General features: G+C 41.5%; 1 protein-coding gene across 1 annotated transcript in view; it reads right to left on the reverse strand.

Annotated features, from left to right (window-relative positions):
• Nucleotides 1-274: 274 nt before the first annotated feature.
• Gna13 (guanine nucleotide binding protein (G protein), alpha 13) overlaps nucleotides 275-23,502 on the reverse strand; it is a gene marked incomplete at its 5' end in the record, with an annotated part of 41,715 nt that continues 18,487 nt past the window's right edge. Inside the window, 2 exon segments of the mRNA XM_005402134.2 lie at nucleotides 275-5,666; nucleotides 10,426-10,476. Of these exon segments, the coding sequence (XP_005402191.2) occupies nucleotides 5,094-5,666; nucleotides 10,426-10,476 (624 nt within the window).

Here is a 23,502-nt window from a genome sequence, read left to right on the forward strand (position 1 = left end):
AGTTTCAGCAACGGTAAGAGGAACAGAAAAATTAGTGGTTCCCTTTTCCTCTTCCCATGTCAGAGCATATTACCTGCCTGAGAACTACCTTGGAAGAAGTCCGCATCTCCATCTTCAGTTGAAAAAACTTTATACACTGATCGTAAGGTTAAAGTGCTGCTGCCGAAAAAATGTCTGTGCCTTAAATCACTACATGAAATTTTGCTTTCAGGCTTTCAACTCACCTCTTTCACATTTATCAAACTGTTAGTTTAAATAACATCATAGGATCAAGTCATTTATAACTTTTTATTAAATGTCAGTAATTTTTACAAAGCAAATATTAATAGCAAGAGGCAAAATTTTTTTGGCAAAACGTTTACAAGAGCAAAAAGCCTTAAAGAATAGCAACTCATTTTATAAAATCAAACCCTCCTTTCCATTTCTAGACTTCCTTTAGAAATAACTTACTGCCAATCCTGAACTACAGCACTGACCAAAAATTTACAACAGTATCATATAATGTGCGCAGTTCTCGGAAGGTTATAAAAAGATATACGTAAAAACCCTAAGCCACAAATACTTTTATGCAGAGCTACTACAGAGCACGTTTTGTTAGGTACAGTTTGTAAGAGGGTGTAACAAAATATACTTTTGGATAAGGCTTCTTGGAATAAATCAGCTCTTACCATAGAAGAATAGAGAAAAGCCACTTAAAACATTTTGCAATTCTGCTTTCAAGTAAGAGGAAAAGAGGGTAAACGGCATCGTTTGTTGAATTGTTACATGAACTTAACAAGGATTAATCCCCACCCTCTCCCTTTTATTCCCGGTGTCATCAAACAGGCATAGACTGAGGACAGATCATCAGTTAGTATAGTAAGGATGTTATAAACAAGCTTTTAAAATACAGATTAACATCACATGCCAAGCAGTTTATTACCACCAGTGACATTCACTGAATGGAAATTTTGTGCTATTACAGGTCCCTGATTCCAACCCCTCTCTACAAATCCATCATTAACAGCAGATTTGTACAGGTCAGGATTATCAACTCTGGAAATATTGCTTTATCAATAATGCTTTTAAAAGATCAATGTTCTGTGTAAGTTCTGGCATTTGAAACCAGGTGGTTATACCTGCACGGTGAACATATTAATTTAAGTACTAACTATATATTCATGATAGACATAATAATGCCAGCGGACAAACACTGTACTTCAAATGATGTGGATAACCACCTGCTAGCCCAAGGCCAGTACCTACTTGATGGTACTGAAAAAGTGAAAGGTCACTTGATTGAAAATGTTCAGGTTTAGGATACATTTATTAAGCCCTAACCTCGTACCATAAAGTGACAGGTGTGTGCTGGATCACCTGCTTTATCTGGAACAGAGACATAAACACATCCACTTGTCACCCCCCCCCCCTTCATGTTTACTAGATTCTGGACTGAAAAGCCAACTGATATCCTAGCACTAAAGAAAGGAAAGAAGACAGGAGGGGAAGAAAAAAACAGTACTTTTAGTCAAGTAGCACAGCACGAAGGTATCACCTGTTACTATTTCATATGCTGAAATTCTGGAGAAAGACCGAAGTAACCGGTACTGTCAAGATTTCCAGATGAAAAGGTGTGTACGAAACTTGTTCTTGATTCCTCAAATAAAACTAGAAGAAATGAAAGGGTAACACAGTGACTTCTCTAGATTTATTAGGGAGTTTGTTACAAACGTCTGGCTTGGTTTTACAGGCATGACTCCATGAATCCAAACAAGAAATTAAGAACTGACACTGCTATTTAGCCTTCTCATTACATATATAGAAATAACCTAAGTACAAATGGCACTGGAGAATCTAGTTTCAAATGCTTGTCTGTGGTTTTGTCTAAATATATCATCAAATAATGAAAGCACCAATTTGAGGGTTTCTCAAATAGCGATTTGAGTTTCAGAACATAACAGCATAATTTGGTAACTTTACTCTTTATATAAGGCATAACCGGACATGGGTACTAAGGCTGAAAAATACAGTGTATCAAAAGCAGAAGATAACAAGCATTTCGGTATACATTGAAAGTTAAGATTTAATTATAGGGCACAAGATTTCTGTGTCATCTAAATTAATACTTCTAATCATTTCTGGTAGTATGGTGTCTGCTGTCTTACTACCTTCTACTTTAAATCAACCACTGCCACCGACTGCGAAAGTTTTTTGCAAAGAGCCTGTATTTGTAAGATAAACCACAGGACTTTCTCTGAAGCTCTAGTCGACACAACTTGAACAAAAATGTTTTTTCTTTCCTCACTCTATTTCCTCAGCTGCAGCCATACTCCAGCTGTCAAGCACCCTCATCATGTAGTAATATTGAAATGAAGATCCAATTAATACCATATTTGGCAGAAAGCAACAATTCAGGCTACTAAGATGGTATTTAAGTGGCAGAGGCATGCCTCGAATTGCTTAGGTCCTTAAGAAACATCTGAAAAAAGAAGTCCGTATAAAAATTAAGGTCGAAGTTGTTGATCTCTGACTTACAAGGCAGCTCCGTAACGTCAGCAAAGACATGTGTGATATTTCTTCAGATCAATGAGAAGGCACTCAGAAGAGCAGAAAGTAATACAGAAGAACTAGGCACACTTTGTTCCAAACTGTAACCAGACTTGGAAAACTGAACACACCAAACAGCTTCAAATCTGAGTTTTTTTCGAGACTGAGGGGAAGCAGGTGAAAATCACAAGCACCTTTTTAGTTCTGATCATTAAATTTCATCTCCCTTTCCACAGAGTGGTATTTCAACTAAAAAAGGATCTGGCTTTCACGATACAGTTGAAAGACTTCTTTCAAATGGTTTAAAAAAATATACTATACAAAAATATGTGGGACTAAAGTCTTTGAACCTTACTATTCTACTGAATGTCGAAATAAGCCTGTGTAACTTAAATACAAGTAACTTATTGCCTCAAAATATCTTCTAGGTTTTATTTTAAAAGAATGGTGATTCTGAGACATTACATGCATCAGAAGAAAACTGCAAACACCCAAATGATAGCGTATCTAGTTGGTGACTGGACATTTCTTGGTAGTAGTCAAAACAGAGAAGGTTGGCTATTTCTGCTTTGTCAGGCAATATTGTTATCACAGACCTGAAATACAACTTAAACAAGCCTAAGTGTCCACTTTCTACAGGGAACTGACTTCAGCCTTCAACGGAGTTAAACGTCTTGGCCACTCAATAACTATTTGCTAAATTTACACAGACCACTAAACAGACCAAATATTACCATGCACATATTCAGAGACCGTATTCATTAGCACTGGGCTATGCTAACCCTGTGAATTTCAACAATGTATTCTTTTTGGCAAAAAGCACTAGAGGTGGAACTACTCCAACATGCATGAATTATATTTTGAACATTATGATGGTGGGCAACATGTCTGAAGCACATGTATACAAAGGCATGGACACACTGAATTCATATGGATATAATGACAGTGGAAGTTTCAATGCCAGAAAAGTTATTCCAAGAAGAAACCCCAGGTTAGCGCACTGAAAGGCCCAGCTCTCACCCTGACAGAAAGACAGCAAGAGCCACTGACTTAGAAAGACTCGGTGATCCACAATGCTGACCAATCTTTCAAGGTCCAAAAAAACTCCTGAGAACACAGTAAACTAATAGGTCTCACAGTCGTAATCCCAATTTTCAGGAAAAGCAGAAAAGCTGTCAGACTTTGCAAGCTGTCACCAGCCTCGTACATCCATATCTCTAATCCAATTTTAACACTACATATAACCTACCAGGCAACAATTTTGGACTGTAAACCAGCCACTCTGCTGCGCTCACTATGATATTATGCAGTCACTTGGTACTCACAAAGCTACATGGGCATGGTTGAAATTTGGTAAGCAGTGAGGGCAGGTCAAATGTAATCTTCAGGTATGATCTGAAAAGATTACTTATTCTTAGGAGCTCTCTGAAGACATTTAAAATGTACCTCAACAGGACTGGCATCTCATAATCATGCAAACATGTACATACTGTACCTTGGCGACATACCAAGAATGAACAGGAATCTCAGATAATACCTTCCTAAATAGTTCTGACTTCAAAATACTGTCCTTGGCAAGCTTCAAATAAACAAAAGAACCCCTTAAATGCCACAGTTTGGAGTTGTTGGGGACTGGACAGGCAGCAAAAGGAAGCAATAATGCAAAACTGATTTCCTCCAGGAAGGAGTGAAATCGGCGGAGACAGGACTTAAAAGCAACACACAGCATTCTGGAACAGGTATGTTTATTTGTTATTAAGTTGCCTGCAGTTTATAGGTGCTGCAGTGGCCGAACTATTTCACTTATGGCACATTAAATTACATAATAAACAAGAAAAAGGCAAACTGTATTTCATTCATTACTTTTGATCAAAATATTATCTATAGTATTTGCTTATCTTTCTGCTCCCTGGTACCATTTGTCAACTCTTTCACATCAGACCAGAAATCCTCGTGTAAACTTTAGAACACTAAGAACATGACCTTCAGAAACCATAAGAATTTAAAAATAAAACCAGCTGCTGGGTATGTCAGCAATTGCAAACACGCGAAGGCTACACCTGTGTAAATGGACAGACTGCTGCTCCTCAGGCCCAACTTTTTTCCAATAGCCCTTTTACAGCAGTCCTCCTAAAGCCAGGCAAGTGAGTGTCACTGCTCTGTAAGGCAGACTGAAGCTCTCTTACTTGTGCCAGAGCTGAATATTCCTAACCTCATTCCTACAGCTACTTAGGGCACCGTGTTCTTGGCACTGAAGGAGAACTCAGCTGGAAAAGTGGAAGGATGGCAAGCCAGACATACACATAGTCTGCGGGTGGCCAGACGACCAGGCGGACTTGAATGGAAGCTATGGGGAGGCTGATCAGAGTCTCACTGCCAGCAGGTGCTGGTGATATGTTGTTCAACAGCTTTCAGCCACAAACCGAAGGCGCAGAAGGATTAAGATTACCTGGAAATCAAGATTTTTCTAATTCCTGCTGTAAACTGCTATTTTTAAAAATAAAACATAACAAACAGAAAACAATCAAAAACACAAGAAGGTATTAAAATAGCGAGTCTTTTGTACATCACTGGAGCATGAGCTGCTTGAGGTTGTCATGAAGAATAGTATCCTTCACATCCCGGAACACAAGGCGGATGTTCTCCGTGTTGATAGCGGTGGTGAAGTGGTGGTACAAGGGCTTCTGCTGCTGGTCCCGGCGTTTGTTCCGGAAACATTCCACCAGGAATTTTTGGACGTCTCTTAAGCAGTGTGGATCGCCTTCAAATTCTAGGAAATAGTCTTTGATGCTCACCACTTGTACTTTTTCCTCAAGCAAGTCTGTCTTGTTTAAGAAGAGAATTATTGAGACATTGCTGAAAACCCGGTTATTGACAATTGTTTCAAAAATGTTCAGAGATTCTGTAAGGCGATTGGTCAGTCGATCCTCCATGAGCACCTGGTCAAATTCACTTGAGGAAACAAGAAAAAGTATTGATGTCACACTGTCGAAGCATTCAAACCAACGTTTCCTTTCTGATCTCTGACCACCTACATCAACCATTTTGAAAGGAACATTTTTAATTTCAAAGTCATACTCATGAATGCCTTTGGTAGGTCTTCTGGCAAGCAGAATATCTTGTTGTGATGGAATGTAATCCTGGAAAAGAAAACAGTTTTATACTTAGTAACTGAGAACTAATGATTTCTAATGTGTTAACTGGCCTACTGAGTGGATACGCAAACAAAATTACTTTCAAATGACCTTTTCTGATACATTAAAGTATCAAATGCTGTTACTATCATTCTCATTTAAAGTGTCAAGACCCGCCAGCTACCGAGGAGGCCCAGGCTACACTGGAGCCTGAGGCAAGAGCATGAAACATCTGAGGCTAGCCTAGGACATTTACCAAGACCTTGTTTCAAAACAAAAAAGGCTAAGGATGTAGCTCAGTGGTAGAGTGCTTGACTACCACGTACAAGCCCCTAAGTTCAACCCCTAGTATTGAAAGGGAAAAAAGAAACCGGGGCAGAGAAAAGAAAACACAAAGAATGGTTCAAAATTAACTGTAAATGACCAGCATCTACTGCTTCCTTCATTCGTGCAAGGCCACTCACATTTGAGGACTAAAGTACCACTTGCCCTCTCCACCCCTTGGTCCTGCTTTCCACTGCTATCCACTCGTGGGTCCAGGAACAGTGACCCCACCGCTTCCACCCTCACCATCCCCACCCTGCTCCTCTATGAAAAGCAGGGTTTCAATCCAGTGCCGTTCATCACTTTCCATGTCCGCTTCTGCCCACTCCTCTGTAACCCGTTCTAAACGATCCCACACCGTGCACTACTTGGCAATGTAGGAGCAGGTCCATGCTACCCCTGCTGCTACAGTCAGTGTGTGGGAAACACTTTCCTAACTATGCGGTGCCTCTGTTCACAGACTTGATGCTTTTCACGATGCTGGTCCCAAACTGAGCTGGACAGGAACCGAATCAAATTTAATAGTTAGGTTCGACGTGGGCCTTATGCGGACTTCGATTTGGTTCTCATCCAGTTCAGTCTGTAGCCAGACTCGCGCAGAGAGCTGAACTGGCGAGCTGAGATACCACTGCACAGATCCAGCTGCTAGGCTGCTTCCAGGGGTTGTCCAAGGAGCTATGTTCTAGTTCTCTCACCTGCTGACCCAAAACCTCAGAACTGGCCACTCAGTCTGAGTGTCAACACCCCTGCCTGTGAAATGGAAGTGACCACACCTGGCCTGTCTGCCCAGCAGGGAGGGTCCAGGCAAAGACCAAGCGAGCGCATCCTGAACTCCGGAGCAGGGCACTGAGATCCTGAACAGGGGGCGGCTACCAGCTATATCCCGCTGGCGCCCTTCCTTACGCGATGTAGCTGGGTCTTCCTTTTCAGCCTAGCATTTTTCCACAGTGTTCACACAGCTTTTTGGCAATATGCAAACGGGAGCAATTTTAATGTTCATCAAGGTCAAAATACTTTAACAATCAAGGCAGGATTCAAAGCAACGCTGCTACTCACAACGCTGCCTGTACTTTACGCTTTACCAAGCAGTGAAATGTGATTTCCAAATGTTATCACAACACGAGCACTCATCTCCTCAAAATGGTACGCTGGGTTAGGGGTGAGAACAGGCAGTCTTCGGTACTAGAAAGGCACAGCGACTCACAGCACGACTTCAGGGTCCAACGCAAGCGTGAACTTCTCTCCACTTCCTTCTGCTCCTGTCACCCACACGCCCGCTCCCTGATGGTCAGCACGTGCGCACCACTGCCAGCTGCCAGCAGTTTCCTTCACACTGTACCCTAACTTTTCTGCGTTATCTCCTTTTAAAAGATTTGATATATTGCTGGCCATGGTGACGCACGCCTGTAATCCCAGCACTCAGGAGGCTGAGGCAGGAGGATTGCCAAGAGTTTAAGACCAGGCTGGGCTACACGGTGAGTTTAGCCTGAACTACACAGTGAAACCATGTCTTAAAAAACAAAAACACCACAAACTAAAAGATTTCATATATCAAAGGTATTAATGTGCTACAATTAACATTCCCCTACTGGTGGTCATATAGGTTTTTTCTAATTTTTACTCTAATTAATAGAAATACCGCAATTAAATTTCTCACACACTGAAGTTTTCCATTTGGACTATCTCCGAGACAAAAATAATCAGTGATAAGATTATGAAGTCAAAGTGACTGTGGACACTCACGAACTACTTTCCAGAAGTGGTCATCAGTTTATTGTGAATATCTCTGCCACCTATTTCACATGGGCCAGCTCACAGGTATTTGAAAAACTTCAGACTTCATAAAAATAAAAAGTTCTGCCGGGTGTGGTGGTGCACGCCTGTAATCCCAGCACTTAGGAGAGGCTGAGGCAGGAGGATCAATGCGAGTTCAAGACCAGCCCGGGCTACAAAGTGAGCTCAAGGCCATGCCATCATGCACCCATCCATTTGCACAGCAACGCACGTGCAATGCAATGGGATGGAAAAAACTTAAGCACCACCTTCTACAAGTCTGTCTTCATCAAAGTCTGAGCCAAGAACTTTCCCTAGCCTTCACCAGACAGATGTGCCTCCTAAAACCAAGCCCATCCAGCTGTCTCCCACGCCAGTGGGCCACGGCACATAAATCTAAATCCCATCTACCCTCCAGACAGGTTGGGCTCACGTACTCTTTTGTGAACTAACTACCTTCGGGACTGGTATCATTGAATTGTTCCATATTTGGTAGCTCTGACTGAGCTCTTTTACTCGATGTACAGATCAAGAAATGAACAGCTAATACTGCGCATTCGTTACATGACTACCTTTTCCAAGGAGTATTTCATGAAATGTCCCGTGACTCCAAGGGCTGGGTTCTCCCACCACGCCCATGTTATGGACAAAGAAACTGCACTAATTTAGAGATCCTGAGGTCACACAGTCAGTCAGTGATAGGGATGGTATAGGAACTCAAGCAGTCTGGCGGCAGAGTCCATGTCCTTGACGCGTGCCCTGCTCCACCTTCCACAATGGTACAGGGCAGTGGTAGTGACCTATGGCACGCATGCGGGACCAGGCTGTTCATTACCACTAAAAGCTCTAGGCTAGCCATCGCTGGTCTTGTGCTGCACACACTGCAGGCCTCAAAGTTTGCAAATATGCTTCCGTAACTTGTCCAATATGCACAAAACGGGTGACAAAAATCCAACACTCTCAGGTTTACTCTCCTTTTTTTTCTTCCCTGGTACCGGGAATCAAACTCATGACCTTGTGCTTGCCAGACAGGCGCTGTGCCGCTGAACTAAATCTCCAGCCCCACCCTCCCTTGTTTTACAACTACATGCTGACCACGTATGTCTTGGCCAGGGATTTAACTCAGAGGTGCAGCGCCTGCCTCAGTTTGATTCTGGTACTCAAAACCAAAAAAACCCACAAAATACCACAACCACACAAAACTTTTAATTCCAGATGTGCCTGTCACATTGTTCTCAACCTAAGACTGTAAACAGCTACTACAAAGAGCTGGCTTAGAGCACTCATTTCAAAGCTGCTGAGCGCCTACTTCATGTCAGGCACTGTCAACAGGCACCAGCCACTTCCTGGCCCTTCCGGAAAGAGGCGAATAAAAAATAAGCAGAAAATAATACCCACTGCAATACCTGCAATGAAGGGGAAAAGTGAGGGTGGACACTGAGTGCTCAGAGGAGGAGTCCTAGCTGAATGCAGTCTTCTGGGGAGGTCTGTCAGAAATGATAACTTAGAAGGGCAGGTGAAGTCGGTACTGCTTAGACCACAAGAGATCACTCTAAAAAACTTACTCACTCATCTACCAGGGCTTACCACCTCCCGCTGGTCTACTCTAAACTTTTTCTTTAAGGTTTACAATCAGATTAGATGGGAAGAGATAATCAAGTAGTCTTTAATACAAAGTTTCACTCATGTGGACTGAATGAACAAGAAATAGAATAAACTGTGGAGATCTCAACGTCTGGGGTATACTTGTGTCTAAGAAATAAGCCAAAGAACAGCGCAGTGGCTTAAAGGCAAATACAATTTAGAAAAATTCGAGGACAATGTAAAATTAACCTGACAAGGAAAAGTCTGCGTACTGTTTCACATGTCCTCCACACATCAGTATGCCACTTTCCTACTTGAACAGGTTCACTTTGTGCTTTTCTTAAGTTACATTTTTAGTTTACAACCTCAAGGAATCCTTAAGACTGTACTGACGTTGTAACGGGAATTTGAGAGGCGGCTAATGAAGCTATACTAAACTTAATGGCAATAAATGACTCCAGGGCAATGCACTCAAACAACTCTTCTGCATCCAACAGAGTCCACACACTGGCCCTTCACACCTGCCGTGGGCCCTGGACACCAGGGGCAGACGAGAGTCACCGCTCTGAGAGTGACACGCAGAGAAGACAGCACACTCCTGCCTCTCACACCACGACGCAGCACTGAACCGGACAACGGCACCTGCCGCGAGGTTTGACAATCAACCAACCCACGGTGTTCTTTCAATCTCTGCTTACAAAAGCCCCCAACAACATCGAAGATAATAATGCACAGTTTCCTTTCCAAACACAAATCTCAATGGTTTTACTTCCATGAAAGAGTAGATAGGACAATTCTTCAAGGAAACTGGTAAAGGCCTAAACAGTAGGGGAGAAAAAAAGAGGTGTCATAACTGAAAAATAAAGTATTTTAATTTTGAAAAAAATAAGTAATTCAATATTCTTGGTTCCTAATCAGACTAAAATAAAGCAGGATGAACAGGTTACTGCTACTAGGAAAAACAAAAAGTCAAGCTGCTTACTGCATATTTCTAAATTTCCCAACAAGCTACCCCTAAATAAAATCAGACTCTGACTACTACTTTCAGTATCAGTAAGTATAAACAGCCAGTTTGAAAACTTACTGGTTCTCCAAGTTTCTCCAAGTTATCCAGGAAATATTTTACAGATTCACCCTAAAAACAAGAAGAAAACAGTTATGAGGGCTTAGAAAAGAAGATCTTCTACATTACACTGTCTGCTTGTACACTTACACCAAACGGACTTCAGTTAGTCACCAATTCAGAACGGACAGTGGACATTCCTTAAAAACGTACAGAAGTACAGCTCTGCCAGGGATGGGCAACTTCGCAAATGCTCTGCACAAGTGACACCACACGTGATCATCTACTGGGATGAGATCACACACGCTTCTGGATAGAACTCCGTATCCAAAGGGCGTATATAACTAAAATGTGAAAACTGCTTTTGCGATAAACAAATATTTAAGTAAAATGTGAGATCTTTTCTGCCTACATTTTCCCTCCATAGCAATGGCAGATCTAGGAAACAGGAATCAGAACGATCGGACACGAGGAGCGATACACGTCTCTCCGGAGTGTTTGCATGCGCCTGCGTGGACACAGCACTCCCGGAGAGGCCGGGTGCCCTGCAGGTTTCCCCTCTCCAACAGCTCTTCTTTTATTGAGTGGTCTGTGCTTTCTGAACCCAAACTGTATTAGAACTACAAGCAATTTCAAATGCATGAACTGTACGACAATGAAGTCCTACAACTGAGGAAGAAGAGGGGAGCCTGTTACAGGAGAAAAGGGCTCTGGGTCTGCCTCCCCAGCTCACTCCCGTTCCCACTCTCCCCCGGGGCCTGCTGCTGCTGCACCACCCCTGCCTGCAGCTGGCTGCCTCCCCATCCCAGAAGACCGAGCTTCCGAGGGGGCAGGAGAACCACCTAAATCTAGACCTCACTGGACCGCAGATTCTCATTTAGTGCGCTGGGGCTCCCGTTTCTGTGACCCAGGTGCCCAGGACCACACTCTGCACCAGAAGACCCTACGGAAGCAGTTCTCAGACACTGTGGACCCAAGATCCCATCACGCGTCTCAAGATTCTTGAGGACCCCAAAAAGCTTCTGTTTACGGGTTATGGCTGTCAATATTCACCAGACTATAAAGTAAAACTGAGGAATTTTAACAAACATGAAGTGCCAGTAAGTGATAAAGCCATTACATGTTAACATATTTTGGAATGGCTTAATACGTGACAGCAGGGCTCTGCATCTAAACTGCTACAATAGGTTATTTTGCTTGAAATAAACGAAACTTTGGCCTTATAAAAATGTCCGTGGAAAAGGTTAACCGTAAATATTCTGTTATTACATCAAAATTACATAAATGGTAGTTTCTTAAAAGTTAGTTCCCTGTAGAGTTGTAAAGCCCACCAAGCAACTTTTCATACTCCATTACAGTCGGGCTTGGGATTTAGCTCAGTGGCACAGCACCTGCCTGGCAAGCACAAGATCTTGAGTTCCATTCCCGGTACCAGAGAAAAACAAAACAAAACAAACAAAAAAACATACTCCGTTACAATTCATTGGTCTACCCTGTACTCTGAATGAATCTTTTACCCACCGACAATTCTGTAACATCAAACACTGGTTGTTTGGAACATAGGAGGTCAGTAAGTTATGCAGATCTTAACAATGTTGGCATGTTTCACTGTACAATACTTTAAAAATCATGTTTAATATCAGCTCACTTTTACCATATGCCTTTGGGAAGCTTCTAAGCTCACAGTGGCAGGCAGATACAAATTTTCCTGAACTGAGTTTTCACTTGAAAGCACTGGTATCAAAACTCTCAGGGACTTTGTCACTGGTTAACAAAAACTTGAGTTATTTTCCTTGAAATGACAGGCTAATCTCTTTCATTTTATCAAAAATGTCTATCAAATGCTCAAGTCTGAATGCCAGTCATTCTTCCCGGTAAAAATAGTGCTCGAGGAAAAATATAGCCAGTGCACCTCTCAATGGACCCAGTCCCCCCTGCGCGATGCTGGAGATCAGTGGTGGCCGACCTACAGCACGGGCATGTTACTTTCCTTTTAAGACAAAAGACGCTGATGCACGAGTTATTTCTTTCTCAAGTAAAACCTCAGTACTCAGGTTAATGGCAGTGTTGGCACTTTGCGGCAAATCAGTGTGTTTGGGGTGCAGTCTGGTCACTAGAAGGTTCGACAGCACTGCTGGGGACCATCACCTTCCTCTCAGAGTCGTTTCACTGGACGTCCCGGTTGAGCACAGGAAACACTGGACAAGATGGGCACTCAAGGGAGGGGACTTATCATAACCAACCATTCTGCTGCTCAAGCAAGGGCAGTCTTACGAGAAACTGGATGGGCAGGTGTGCGGGGGTGTTCTTCTGGGCCTTAACGGATTCGTAGCAGCAAAGAACACAACCAGTAGTTTGAAACCAATATGCTAAACTGTGTGCCACGGTGATGGCAGTTTGGCCTACTGGGTCATTTCATCAGCGCCAAGTGCCAACATAGAGGAAAATGAAAGTAACATCAGTATCTTTCTGAAGTGTTTTCACACCAAAGACCCCATGGAGAGGGATGCTCAGAAGTCTGTGGACCACACATTAAGAAAGGTTACCTTTAAGTACTGTACATCACCAGGGATGGTGGCACACGCCTGTAATCCCAACACTTGGGAGGCTGAGGCAGGAGGATCACTACAAGTTCAAGTGAGCTCAAACCCAGCCTGAACTGCACAGTGAGACCTTGCCTCAAAAGGACAGAAAACCCCCCAAAACAAAAACAAACAAAACCCCCAAAGTACTGTGTATCTTAAAGGGTACTTTAAAGTACTGAAGGAAAACGTGTGCATGTGCGGTAGGATGGAGAGTGTCTGATTTCCAAAGGATTATGAGTGGTGGTGATTGATACTACCTTTTTCTGGACCTGAGAGCACTGATAAAATATTTACAGCATCTAAAGATGATTGTTCAGAGAAAGGAAAACAAAACATTTTCAAGAATTCAATCTTGTATTAACAGATTAATTTTGTATTAACAGATTAATTAACAGATTAACAAGAATTTAATTTTGTATTAACAGATTAACTGGCCAAACTGGAATGAATATTCTGTATTTTATCACCCATCTTAATGAAAAATGTTATTTTCATGTTATCACTGATAACAATATGTCCCAAGGGGAATCTGGGCTTCATCTTTAAATAATAAAATCACTAGTTATGGGCTTCTTCGTACAACTCCAATAACTATTAATTATAGTAGATCCAGATGAAGATACACTAAACCAAAACCATACAAAAGAATTCTATCACTCCGCGACGAACACAGCGAACATCTGAAGATACTTCCTTCTAATCATTTTATATTTAAGAGTTGGAGTTCATACAGACAAGGCTGTACCCTGATTTCCCACCTCTGTAAATATAAATACATTTTAGTAGTTATAATAATTTAAGTACATATTAGAAAAGTCAAATAAAACCACTAATCTAAGGTCATGATGAACAGTTTTGTGTACACAGCTCTATGTACTTTTTGGATTATGTCCATAGTGATCTCAGATGAATGACTATGGTAGTGGTTAAACATTTTGAAGATGCCTGCTACCCACTGCCACAAGGGCTCTACCGGTTCCACAGATCAAACAATGGATTTATTCTTCAACAGTAGATCTAGATGAAGATAAACTAAGCCAAAACCATTCAAAAGTATCCTGCAGATTCTTCTATGGTTAACTGAAGTGCAAACCTGGAGATGCTCATATCATGATACTTAGCATTTAGGGATCTCAGAATAAGAAAGCTCGGCTTAAAAGAGAAAATAAGCCCTACACTCAAACCAACAAAATAGGTTCAACTATTCAAAAATGTATTTCCACTAGTATTTGTTCAGCTCCACTGATGGTCAGATAAATGAGAATAAACTTAATATGAACACGCTAATATCTGAAGCAGCAACAGTCTTCCCTCTTTTTGTTTTTGACACAAGGTCTTGCTACCTAGTTTAGGCTGGCCTTGAACTCGCAGCCTACCTTGGCCCGCACAGTACTGGGATAACAGGCATGCGCCACCATGCCCAGCTTTCCCCCTTTTTAAAAGTAAATACTTACAGCCAACCACTGTGAGGGTTCAGAGAACTGGTGCACACATCCTGGTGACTATGCAAATTTACACAAAACTTATGCAAAGTTCAGAGTAACAGGCTCCATAAGATGCTTCATGACCTCTGGCACATTCTAAGGAACTTAGCATAAACAAAGTGATCTGTACAAAAGGGTATTGATGTAGTGCTACTTGTAACCATAAAATCTGAAGGTGCACTTTTCCCACTTAACATCAGGGCACTAATTTAATAAATTCTGGTATACTAACATCAAAAAATGTTATATACTAATATAAAATGTTGAGTATCGATTGTTTTGCTACAATGTTATAAATCCTCAAATAAGCGAGTTTGCTACATATGAAGTATTTATACCATTAAGGGAAGGTCTCCAACCCTGATCAGCAAGGTTTTTTTACTTTTTGTTTCATAAGCATGGCACAGCACTTACCTGGCAGGAAAACCCAATCTGAACTGATGTTAGGTTCCTCATAGTCTTCACTTATCTTACACAGCAAAACTATTCAAATGTTTTACAGCGCAAAAACAGTGGCTATCAGCGAAGCATAGGCACATGGTGATACCTTTCTCACAAAAATTCATAACGCATCTGCACTCAGGATTTAAGACTATGGACTAAATTAAGAATTACATGGTTTCATTTAAAATACGCACAGAGGACACGTTGGTTTAGTGACGCCTGCATTGTATTAAAGTGAGACGAGAGTCAGGATGTCACACTCACACACATCTGTAATAAGAAATCTACAAGGCAGCACCTCTGGACTCCCTGTTTTTAAAACCTTCTGAGCCACGACTTGGAGCTGGCAGAGCAGGCTGTGGCTGTGGACTTCAGCACAACCATCAACACGGCTGTTCAAGAAATTACAATTTATGTCCACTCCAAGTTGTAAATGCTATTCTTTATTTCCCTCCCATTAAAAAGACCATTAACAAAGGGGGGGGGAGCAAAGGTAACTGTGGGTGATTATATTCTTTTCAAAAAAAGAAAAAGCAGTAATTCAGGAATTTATACTCTGACCAAAATCAAACAGTATTACAGAAAAATGGATTACAGAAAAATTATTAAAAATCAACTTCCACAGAAGCTACACTAGTACAATTTATAAAGTCTGTGCATTCAAGACTCCAAAATTATTTACAGTTCAGTCACATCTGAACATATGGACTATGTTTAACATTTTTAGTCCTAAATGAATCAGTTCTGCTGAGTATCTTTCGCCACCTCTCCCATCATTCAGCCCGTATCTAGTCAAGGAGTATACACACTTTTAAATATCATTCCTACAAAAAATCTACTGGGTTAAAAGAACTCTCCAGTCAAAAACATACTCTCACTACTTTGTATCATAGGTACTACAGATTCCTGCATTAGTACGAATTGAGAGCAGGAGACATAAAAATAGGTTAACCTTCTGTATTCCTCAAGGAGGGTGAGGGAGGAGGAGTTCTGAAAGTTTGAGGCTCCCCTGGGCTATCCAGTGAGTTTAAAAGCCAGCCTGAACTACACAGCAAGAGCCTGCCTCAAAAACAGTACAAAAGGGGGGCAGTGTTTAAAGTTTTAATGTGAATATTGAACTAAAACCTCAACATTCTTAAGGAAAATAATTGTTTTAGATTTTTTACAATTTATCATGAAGCTCCTGATTAAATCAAATACACAGGTTTTCCTTTACCCCACAAAGAATGGTCATCCTCAAGAAATCAAGTAACAACAAATGCTGGCAAGGCCGTAAGGGAAAAAGGAACCCTCTACATTCCTGATGATGTCAACTGGTACAACCCAACAGAGGTCAGCACGGTGATTCCTCAAAAACCTAAAACTAGAAGTTTCATTTATCCCAGCCATTCCCCTTCTACCTATCTTCCCGAAAGAGTTAAAGAAGTAACAGTACAGTGACACACGCACACCCACGTTTACTGCAGCACAATCCGTAACAGCTGAGCTGTGGAAGCAGCCTACAGATCCACCAACAGATAAATGGATAAAGAAAATGTGGTAATTACGGACAAGGAAGTACTGCCCTGCCATAAAGATAAACTACAGCCGTCTGGGGGAAAAGGGATGCACCCTGAGATCCTGTTAAGTGAGATAAAGGAGGCACACAAACTTAAATGTTGCATGGTTTCTTATATGAGAAGGCCAAATTATAAATGATAAAGACTGAAATCGAAGGAGGGAGAGAGATTTTTCACAAATGGGAAGGGGATCAGGAGATAAAGGGGAAAGGGAGGGACGGAAAGGGGATGAGAAAGGAATCAGGACGTGCTGTGTCCATGCACCAACTCCACGCGGCAGTGTAAACACTGTGCACTACCAGAGCACCTTTAAAACCCAGTTCTACTAAACTGCTCAAACACTCGTGATTTAAACGCGATGCGATGCGCGCACACGCGCAAGCACATCCGCACATGCTGCCACAGGGTGAAGACGTTTCTGAATTGGGTAATTTGGGAAATTCTTATCAGCACACTTACTTAGTGAAAGAGAATCCTAAAGAGAAGTTTTCTTTCTCTTTTCTTCCCGGTCAGAAAAATTCAAACAATACAGAATGTGCATCGCCTGCCTTCTAACCACAAAGGACGCAGGAACAACGATGGTGCCCCTGCTCAGGGGCCCGGGGTTTTCAGTCACTTGCTTCCCTCTGTGCTTCAGGGCCCCACGCGCATTTCAGAGCCAGCTCAGCGCGGGCATCCGGCAGCCTTTCGGCCTCCCCTGGGGAAGCGCCTGGTGAATAAAGAATGATTTGCTGGGAGAGAGCTACCCCTGATTATTTCTTTCTTAACAATTTTGGAAGAAGTGAACAAGTCTTGAGATTTTCTAACACTGCTGCTGACTGAAAGATGGGAATTTCAGTCCTTTCTCTAATACTCAGTAATCTGGCCAAGTCTCTAAACTTTCCCAGGCTTCAATTTGCCCAACAGTAAAAACAGAAAAAATTCAGTAGTTCAATGGATAATCACCCACGTGCTCCCCAAAGTAACAATTTCAGTTTGTATAACTGATTTAAAGTTCTCCTTTCCTTACGCGCCACAGGCCTATTAATCTGAAATTTACTTCGTTGTAACTCATTATTCCAACAGTCTCTGCTAATACGTACCAAAGTAAAGACTTCATGTGTGAGGCAAGGCATACTACAGGTTTAAGACTCACATTTTGTTGGTTATAACTTGTTGGTGAGAGCTTCCCTAGTCTACTTTGTGTTACTTAGGGGAACATTTAATGAAATTCTAAAGAAACTGCATTTAATAGGGAATGTTTAATGAAATTCCAAAGAAAGTGCATTTAATAACTGACTTTTTAAAATGTGAGATATTTTACGCCAACTGTCCCTCTGTTCAGAACACTAAGGTAACTTTCCAGGGGACTGTGGTAAGCCTGAAGAGGACAAAGCAGCACAGGACTGGAAAGTCTTCCAGTATTTCTTTATCTTCCAGGCATTTAAACTCCACCTAAACAATGCCACAGTGGCCAGCAAACCTGGTTCTAGCAACAAAGAGGCTCTACTGTTCATAAAACTTATGAACACTGTAAGTTTCCAGTTACTTCTTTGACTTCTGAAAGTGTAAGCCAGGAGGCTGAGGCAGGAGGACCACCGAAAGCTCAAGGCCAGCTTGGGCTATGTAGTGAGTTCAGTCTGTCTGAACTGCACTGCAACACCCTCTCTCAAGTTAAATAAATCCACCTAGGAAGGTCTATGATCTACACTTCGTATCAGCTTTATAACGTTGCATCTGAACTGGGAGTGGCCTCAGCGTTGTCCACCACTGAGAATCATTTGTTGTAAACACTCCTTCTTTGCTTATAAAAACAAAATGAGTCAGGAACCCTGAATTTTCAATTAAAATAAAAGCTGAGAACACAAGTTACTAAATTCAGTTATTAAAAAAAACCAGCCATTTCCTTGCCCAGCTACTGGATAAATGGCAGATATATTCAAAATTCTAAATATATAGAATTCAGTATATTCTAAATCTTGTCCTGCACAGCTGAAAGGACAAGATTTAGAATGTACTACTTTAAAGGAATATGGAATTTAGGCTGGACAGCCAAAGAGTACAATGAGACGGTTATACCTTGACCTTAAAAAATGTTTCAAATGACACCATACTACCATAGCACGACATTTAAAAAAAATTACCAAAAGAAGAACAAAAAAGAGAAAAAAGGACTTTCTCATTCTTCTTAAAAGTACAATAGAATATAATTTTGATATCAAATTAGTTGGTAAAGCATAGTGTTTCTTAGGCAACAACATTAACCTGAAAGAATATTCCACATATATATACATATATATATATTACAAAGCACTTTGTACCATACTCTCATCTCACAGAAAAGCAAGTTCCAAACAAACAAACAAACAAAAAAATCACAAAATTTGAAACGGAACAGCTCATCACAGCAGAATTTCTTCACAAAAATAAAAAATGAAGTGGTTAATTAGCTAGACAAGCCAGGAATGACATTACCACTAGCAGGTTAATTAACTCACGCTTGACTTCAGCAGCCAAAGTGCGCTCAGAGAAAGAAGACTGCAAGCGGGAAGACTTAAGAGTGCTCAAAGGTGTTCACTGGTGAGGCCATCAAGAACCACCATCCACTGTCAACTAAAAAGTAAGGCACACGGCTCCGTGGTTTCCCTCGCCCCCTGAGTTTATCACCAGTAGTGCTGAGCTGTCATTTACCCAGAGACCCAGCGCCAAGTGTGAAGGGCCTGAAGCACCATCCTGCATGAGCGCCCAGCATTTAAGAACTGCACGTGAAAATATTTTCAAACGAGTCAAGAAAACACTAAATCATGCAACCTATGTTGGATGCTGCAGGCAGGGGGCGAACCAATGGCACATGTGCCACAGAGGGCTGTTCGCATCACTGAAAGCTCTGAAAGGTTCGTCATCACTGCTCTAGGATTTCGCAACTGACGGTGGTAAAAATGCGTGGAACAGAAAAGGACTTAGCCGGATAAATATGCAAAGCTTGTGAGAAGGGCTACTCGCTGCATTAGTCATGAAGAGGTGCTCTGGGAAATAATGAGTCTATCAGATGTTACAGAACCAGAAGGGCTAACAGAGGGTTTCACTTGCTCTTTCCAAGCTGACCATTACCAGTTCCCTGAGTTTTGGTCAAAGATAAAAGATAACTAGTCTGACTTGCGCTGTCACAGCTCAAGGGCTTAGGACAGATAAAAGTCTGGCTGAAATTTTTTGAGCACAAGGATGAAACTGATTTTTTTTTCCTGAACAATACCACCCTTAACCACTACTGTCAAACATTGGTTTTGGAAATTAGCTCTGGGAAAGAGCTGATTCTATTTCTGAAGGAATTCCACTCAAAATTATACAGCAAACAGCCTTTCTTTTAAAGCTGATACCCTCAAAAAGTCATTTCAACAACCAGTGCTGGTTGAATTACAAGCAACACCAAATTACTTACGCTTTCTTTGCTGTCAGAAATTAAGACAAGAAACAAGACTGATGAGTCAGGAGGACTGAGTTCAATGCCAGCCCAGGCTACACAGCAAGTGCAAGGGTACACAGCGAGACCCTGCTGGGAAGAAAGAAAAAAGCGAGGGCAAGAGCTCCACACACAAATTTACAATGGACATACATTCCAAGCTCCAGGCACCGTTCCAGCAGTAGTTTTTAGATCTCAAAGTACATGCAAAGGAGGACTTATTTCAAAGCCCACTTAACTATGCAAATAGTCTCCCTTCAACCCTGACTGGAAATGGTTAATCCACAATGCCATGCGAAGGGGCAGACAGTGAGAAGAACCCAAGAGAACTCTACCAACGCCACCCAAGCAACTATGCGCACTAAAATCATGTGCTCGTTTGGCGGTACCTGTGAATAAAGACTGTTTCTTTCTTCCTTTCACTTTTTGTTCATGCTGGTAACAGAACCAAGGACTTCATGCATGCTACACAAGCACTGCACCCCTGAGCTGTAACTCTAACTCTAGACTAGAGACATTTTCTAGTCTCATAAGGAATGTATAGTCTCATAAGGATCAACATTAGTGGATGAACTTTTTTTTTTTGAGACAGGGTCTCCCTGTATAGCCCAGGCTGGCCTCAAAGATCCTCCTGCTTCTGCCTCTCAAGTTCTGGGATCACAGGCATGTGCCAGTACAGGTAGGTAAGAGCAAACACGTGCAGCTGATTAGGAAGATAAGGAAGCACTAAGCACTGAACCTGAGAAGCAAAATGCTCACCTCCAAAAAAGAGTCCTGTTCTTCTCCTTAGTAAGACCTATATTACCAAAAACTACAGATTTTTATTATTGCAAGTTTTATGAATCAAAAAAAAAGCTGGAAATCTGTGTTCCCTCTTGTTATATAGATACTAGTAAGAATGTTTTTCATTTTGACTCTCATCATGTTAAGTCTAAAATATACTATCTCACCCTTTAGGAGAAACAGTTTTCTGACTGCTATTCCAGACCAATGTTTTGTTGTCACTTTTCTTTTTTTTCTGGAGATGGGTTCTTACTGTCTTTCTAGGCAGGCTTTGAACTCCTGGGCTCAAGCAATTCTCCTGCTTCAGCCTCCCAAGTAGCTGGGAGTATAGGCATGTGCTATCATACCCGGGTTAGACGGGTGACTTTTATTTCTGGTAGTTCATCAGGACTGCCTAATGTGCCTATTAAAAGTACAGATTCCCCGGCTCTACCACCAAGATCCACCAAGTCACAATCTCAGCAAACTCCAAGGAAAGCGATGTGATTCTGACGCACCTCCACTCAGTACCTGGACTTTAACTGGCTGACATGGTGCATGTCTGCAGTACCTGCTATTCAGGAGGCTGAGGCAGCAGGACTGGAAGGCAGAGACCAAACCGGGCAACTCAGTGAAACCCGGTCTCAAAAAACAAAGGAAGAGCAGCGGAGGAGCACATGCTTATTAGCATGTGTGAGATCCAGGATTCCACATCAATTTCATCTTTAGGGGCTGGTTATACACCAAATTAGCTTTTGTAAAGCTTTGAAAAAAATGCTGAGATATTAAGAAACTAGATTAAAAATTTAATTTACTTTTATATTTTCCATAATTTATCAAGTCTCACAAAAACAAAAACAAAAAACAAAAAGAAACAACCTAATTAAGCCTTCCTTCCTTCCTAGACTGGGAATAAATAGTAAAATTCAGTCAACATATAGTTTTCCCCGTTGAAAAAACTGATTGGCATTTCAGATAAGCTTCACACTCCTGCAGCTTATTTTCAAATACCGACCACAGTCCACAACCTTTAAGCTAATTCTGAGATTTCTGTCGTTAAACTTTAATAAACTTGGTACCCTAGATGTACAACTGCTAAGCTTCCGCAGCACAAATGAGAAATGTTATCAGACTGCTAATTATATCTTAGCAATAGGACCCCAAGGAACTTGAAACCTGAACTAAACTTACAAAATTAATTCACTTCTGCAACAGTCACTTTCAGGCTGCCAAGAACGATGAAAAGCGTAAGGATGCAGCCTCTCCAACGCCCACCTCCCCTGCCGTGTTGTTCTGCTCTGCCCCTTTTTCTCCCCAGGTGTACCCTGCCGCCCGCCCGTTCCTTCCAGAGACCTGCAGTCCCCCACAGTTTCCAGAGCTCAGCCTCCTCTCTGGGTGACAGCTTCCTTAGGGAGACACAATACAGATTTTGTTATTTTATAAATGCAGTCAGTAGGGTCACTGACAGGTCTAATACCGAAAGTTCACCTGACTGAGAAATGTTAGCACTGCTGGGGATACTGGAGGATCACTGATATAATTTAGTTGTGTTGTGCCACCACAAAGTATTTACCAAGAACTACCTAAAATGGAAGCAAGGTAAGTCTCAATTATGAGTGCTAAATGAGTTAGACAGCATTCCATGGCCGAATTCTCTGGAGAGTTCCAAGCAATCACACTGACACTACCTCCTTTTCTCTGTAAAAGGAGTCTTCCTCTGCTTCTTGAAAATGCTGTGTCCATTCGTATCACCTCTATCCTCCATCTCAACTGAGGATCTTACTCCTATACAGGGAGAACAAGATTTCAAGTTGGAAGTGCTTAGAGAACTAACCTTGTTCTCCACTTCACAGATGAAAAGCCTGAAGATCAGCGAAGGGAGGTGGCTTAGCCAACAAATTATTTTTGGGGGCAGAAACGGAATAAAAACTATTATGGTGGCAATAACTGAAATGCTTTGACTCTTCCGTAAGAAGGAATTCTTCAGGTATATGGATTCTTAGTCTAGTTTTCTTCCCAACTTTACCATTATTCCTTCCCTATTCTCCACTGCAACTGCTCAACTATCAGTAATAATTCAGTATCTTTTGCACTGGTGGCTTACACTTCTCACAGCACTTTATTTTTATATGTAGTCTTGTACATAAAAATCTACACTCAAAGTCCTTTTGCCATACCTCTCCGTATCCCAAAGTAGGAATATTACCTTGTACACAGCAATAGCTAAATAACTACCAGTTAAATTTCTGTACTGCGTCTTCCTGCTATGACATCCTCTTTCCATCTTATTATATCTGCAAATGTCAGAGTCATTACAAGCATAATACACTGAACAGAAAGGTTTTAGAATAACTTTAGCTAAAATTCCGTTGTTTATTTTTTGAGACAGGCTCTCACTATGTAGTCCAGGCTGGCCTCAAACTCATGGCAATCCTCCTGCCTCAGCCTCCCAGGTGCTGGGATTACAGGTGTGTGCCACCACAGCCAGCCCCATTTGTTTATGAAAATGTAAATGGTAACTGTAGAAAAATCAAGAAATGAACCATATATATATATAAATAAAAATAAATAAATATATATAAATTCTTCCATGGCACTAAATGCACTACTTTTCTCTGAATACTGTGAAAAACACTAGGGAGAGCAGTGAGAGGAAAACCCTATATTCTGCAAGTAATCACTAAGTATTATCATCAATCAAAAAGGTACACCATCAAAGTGATAAAGTATCACAGCGGTTCAAAGAGAAATATTCAGTTACAATTTGGAAGGGGCAAAGATAGTAAGTCTTTAAGACTGTTTTTTTCTCTGAACAGATTTAGATT

The sequence above is a fragment of the Chinchilla lanigera genome, unplaced genomic scaffold (genome assembly GCF_000276665.1).
Source record: "Chinchilla lanigera isolate Chin_1 unplaced genomic scaffold, ChiLan1.0 scaffold00077, whole genome shotgun sequence".
Classification (NCBI taxonomy): domain Eukaryota; kingdom Metazoa; phylum Chordata; class Mammalia; order Rodentia; family Chinchillidae; genus Chinchilla; species Chinchilla lanigera.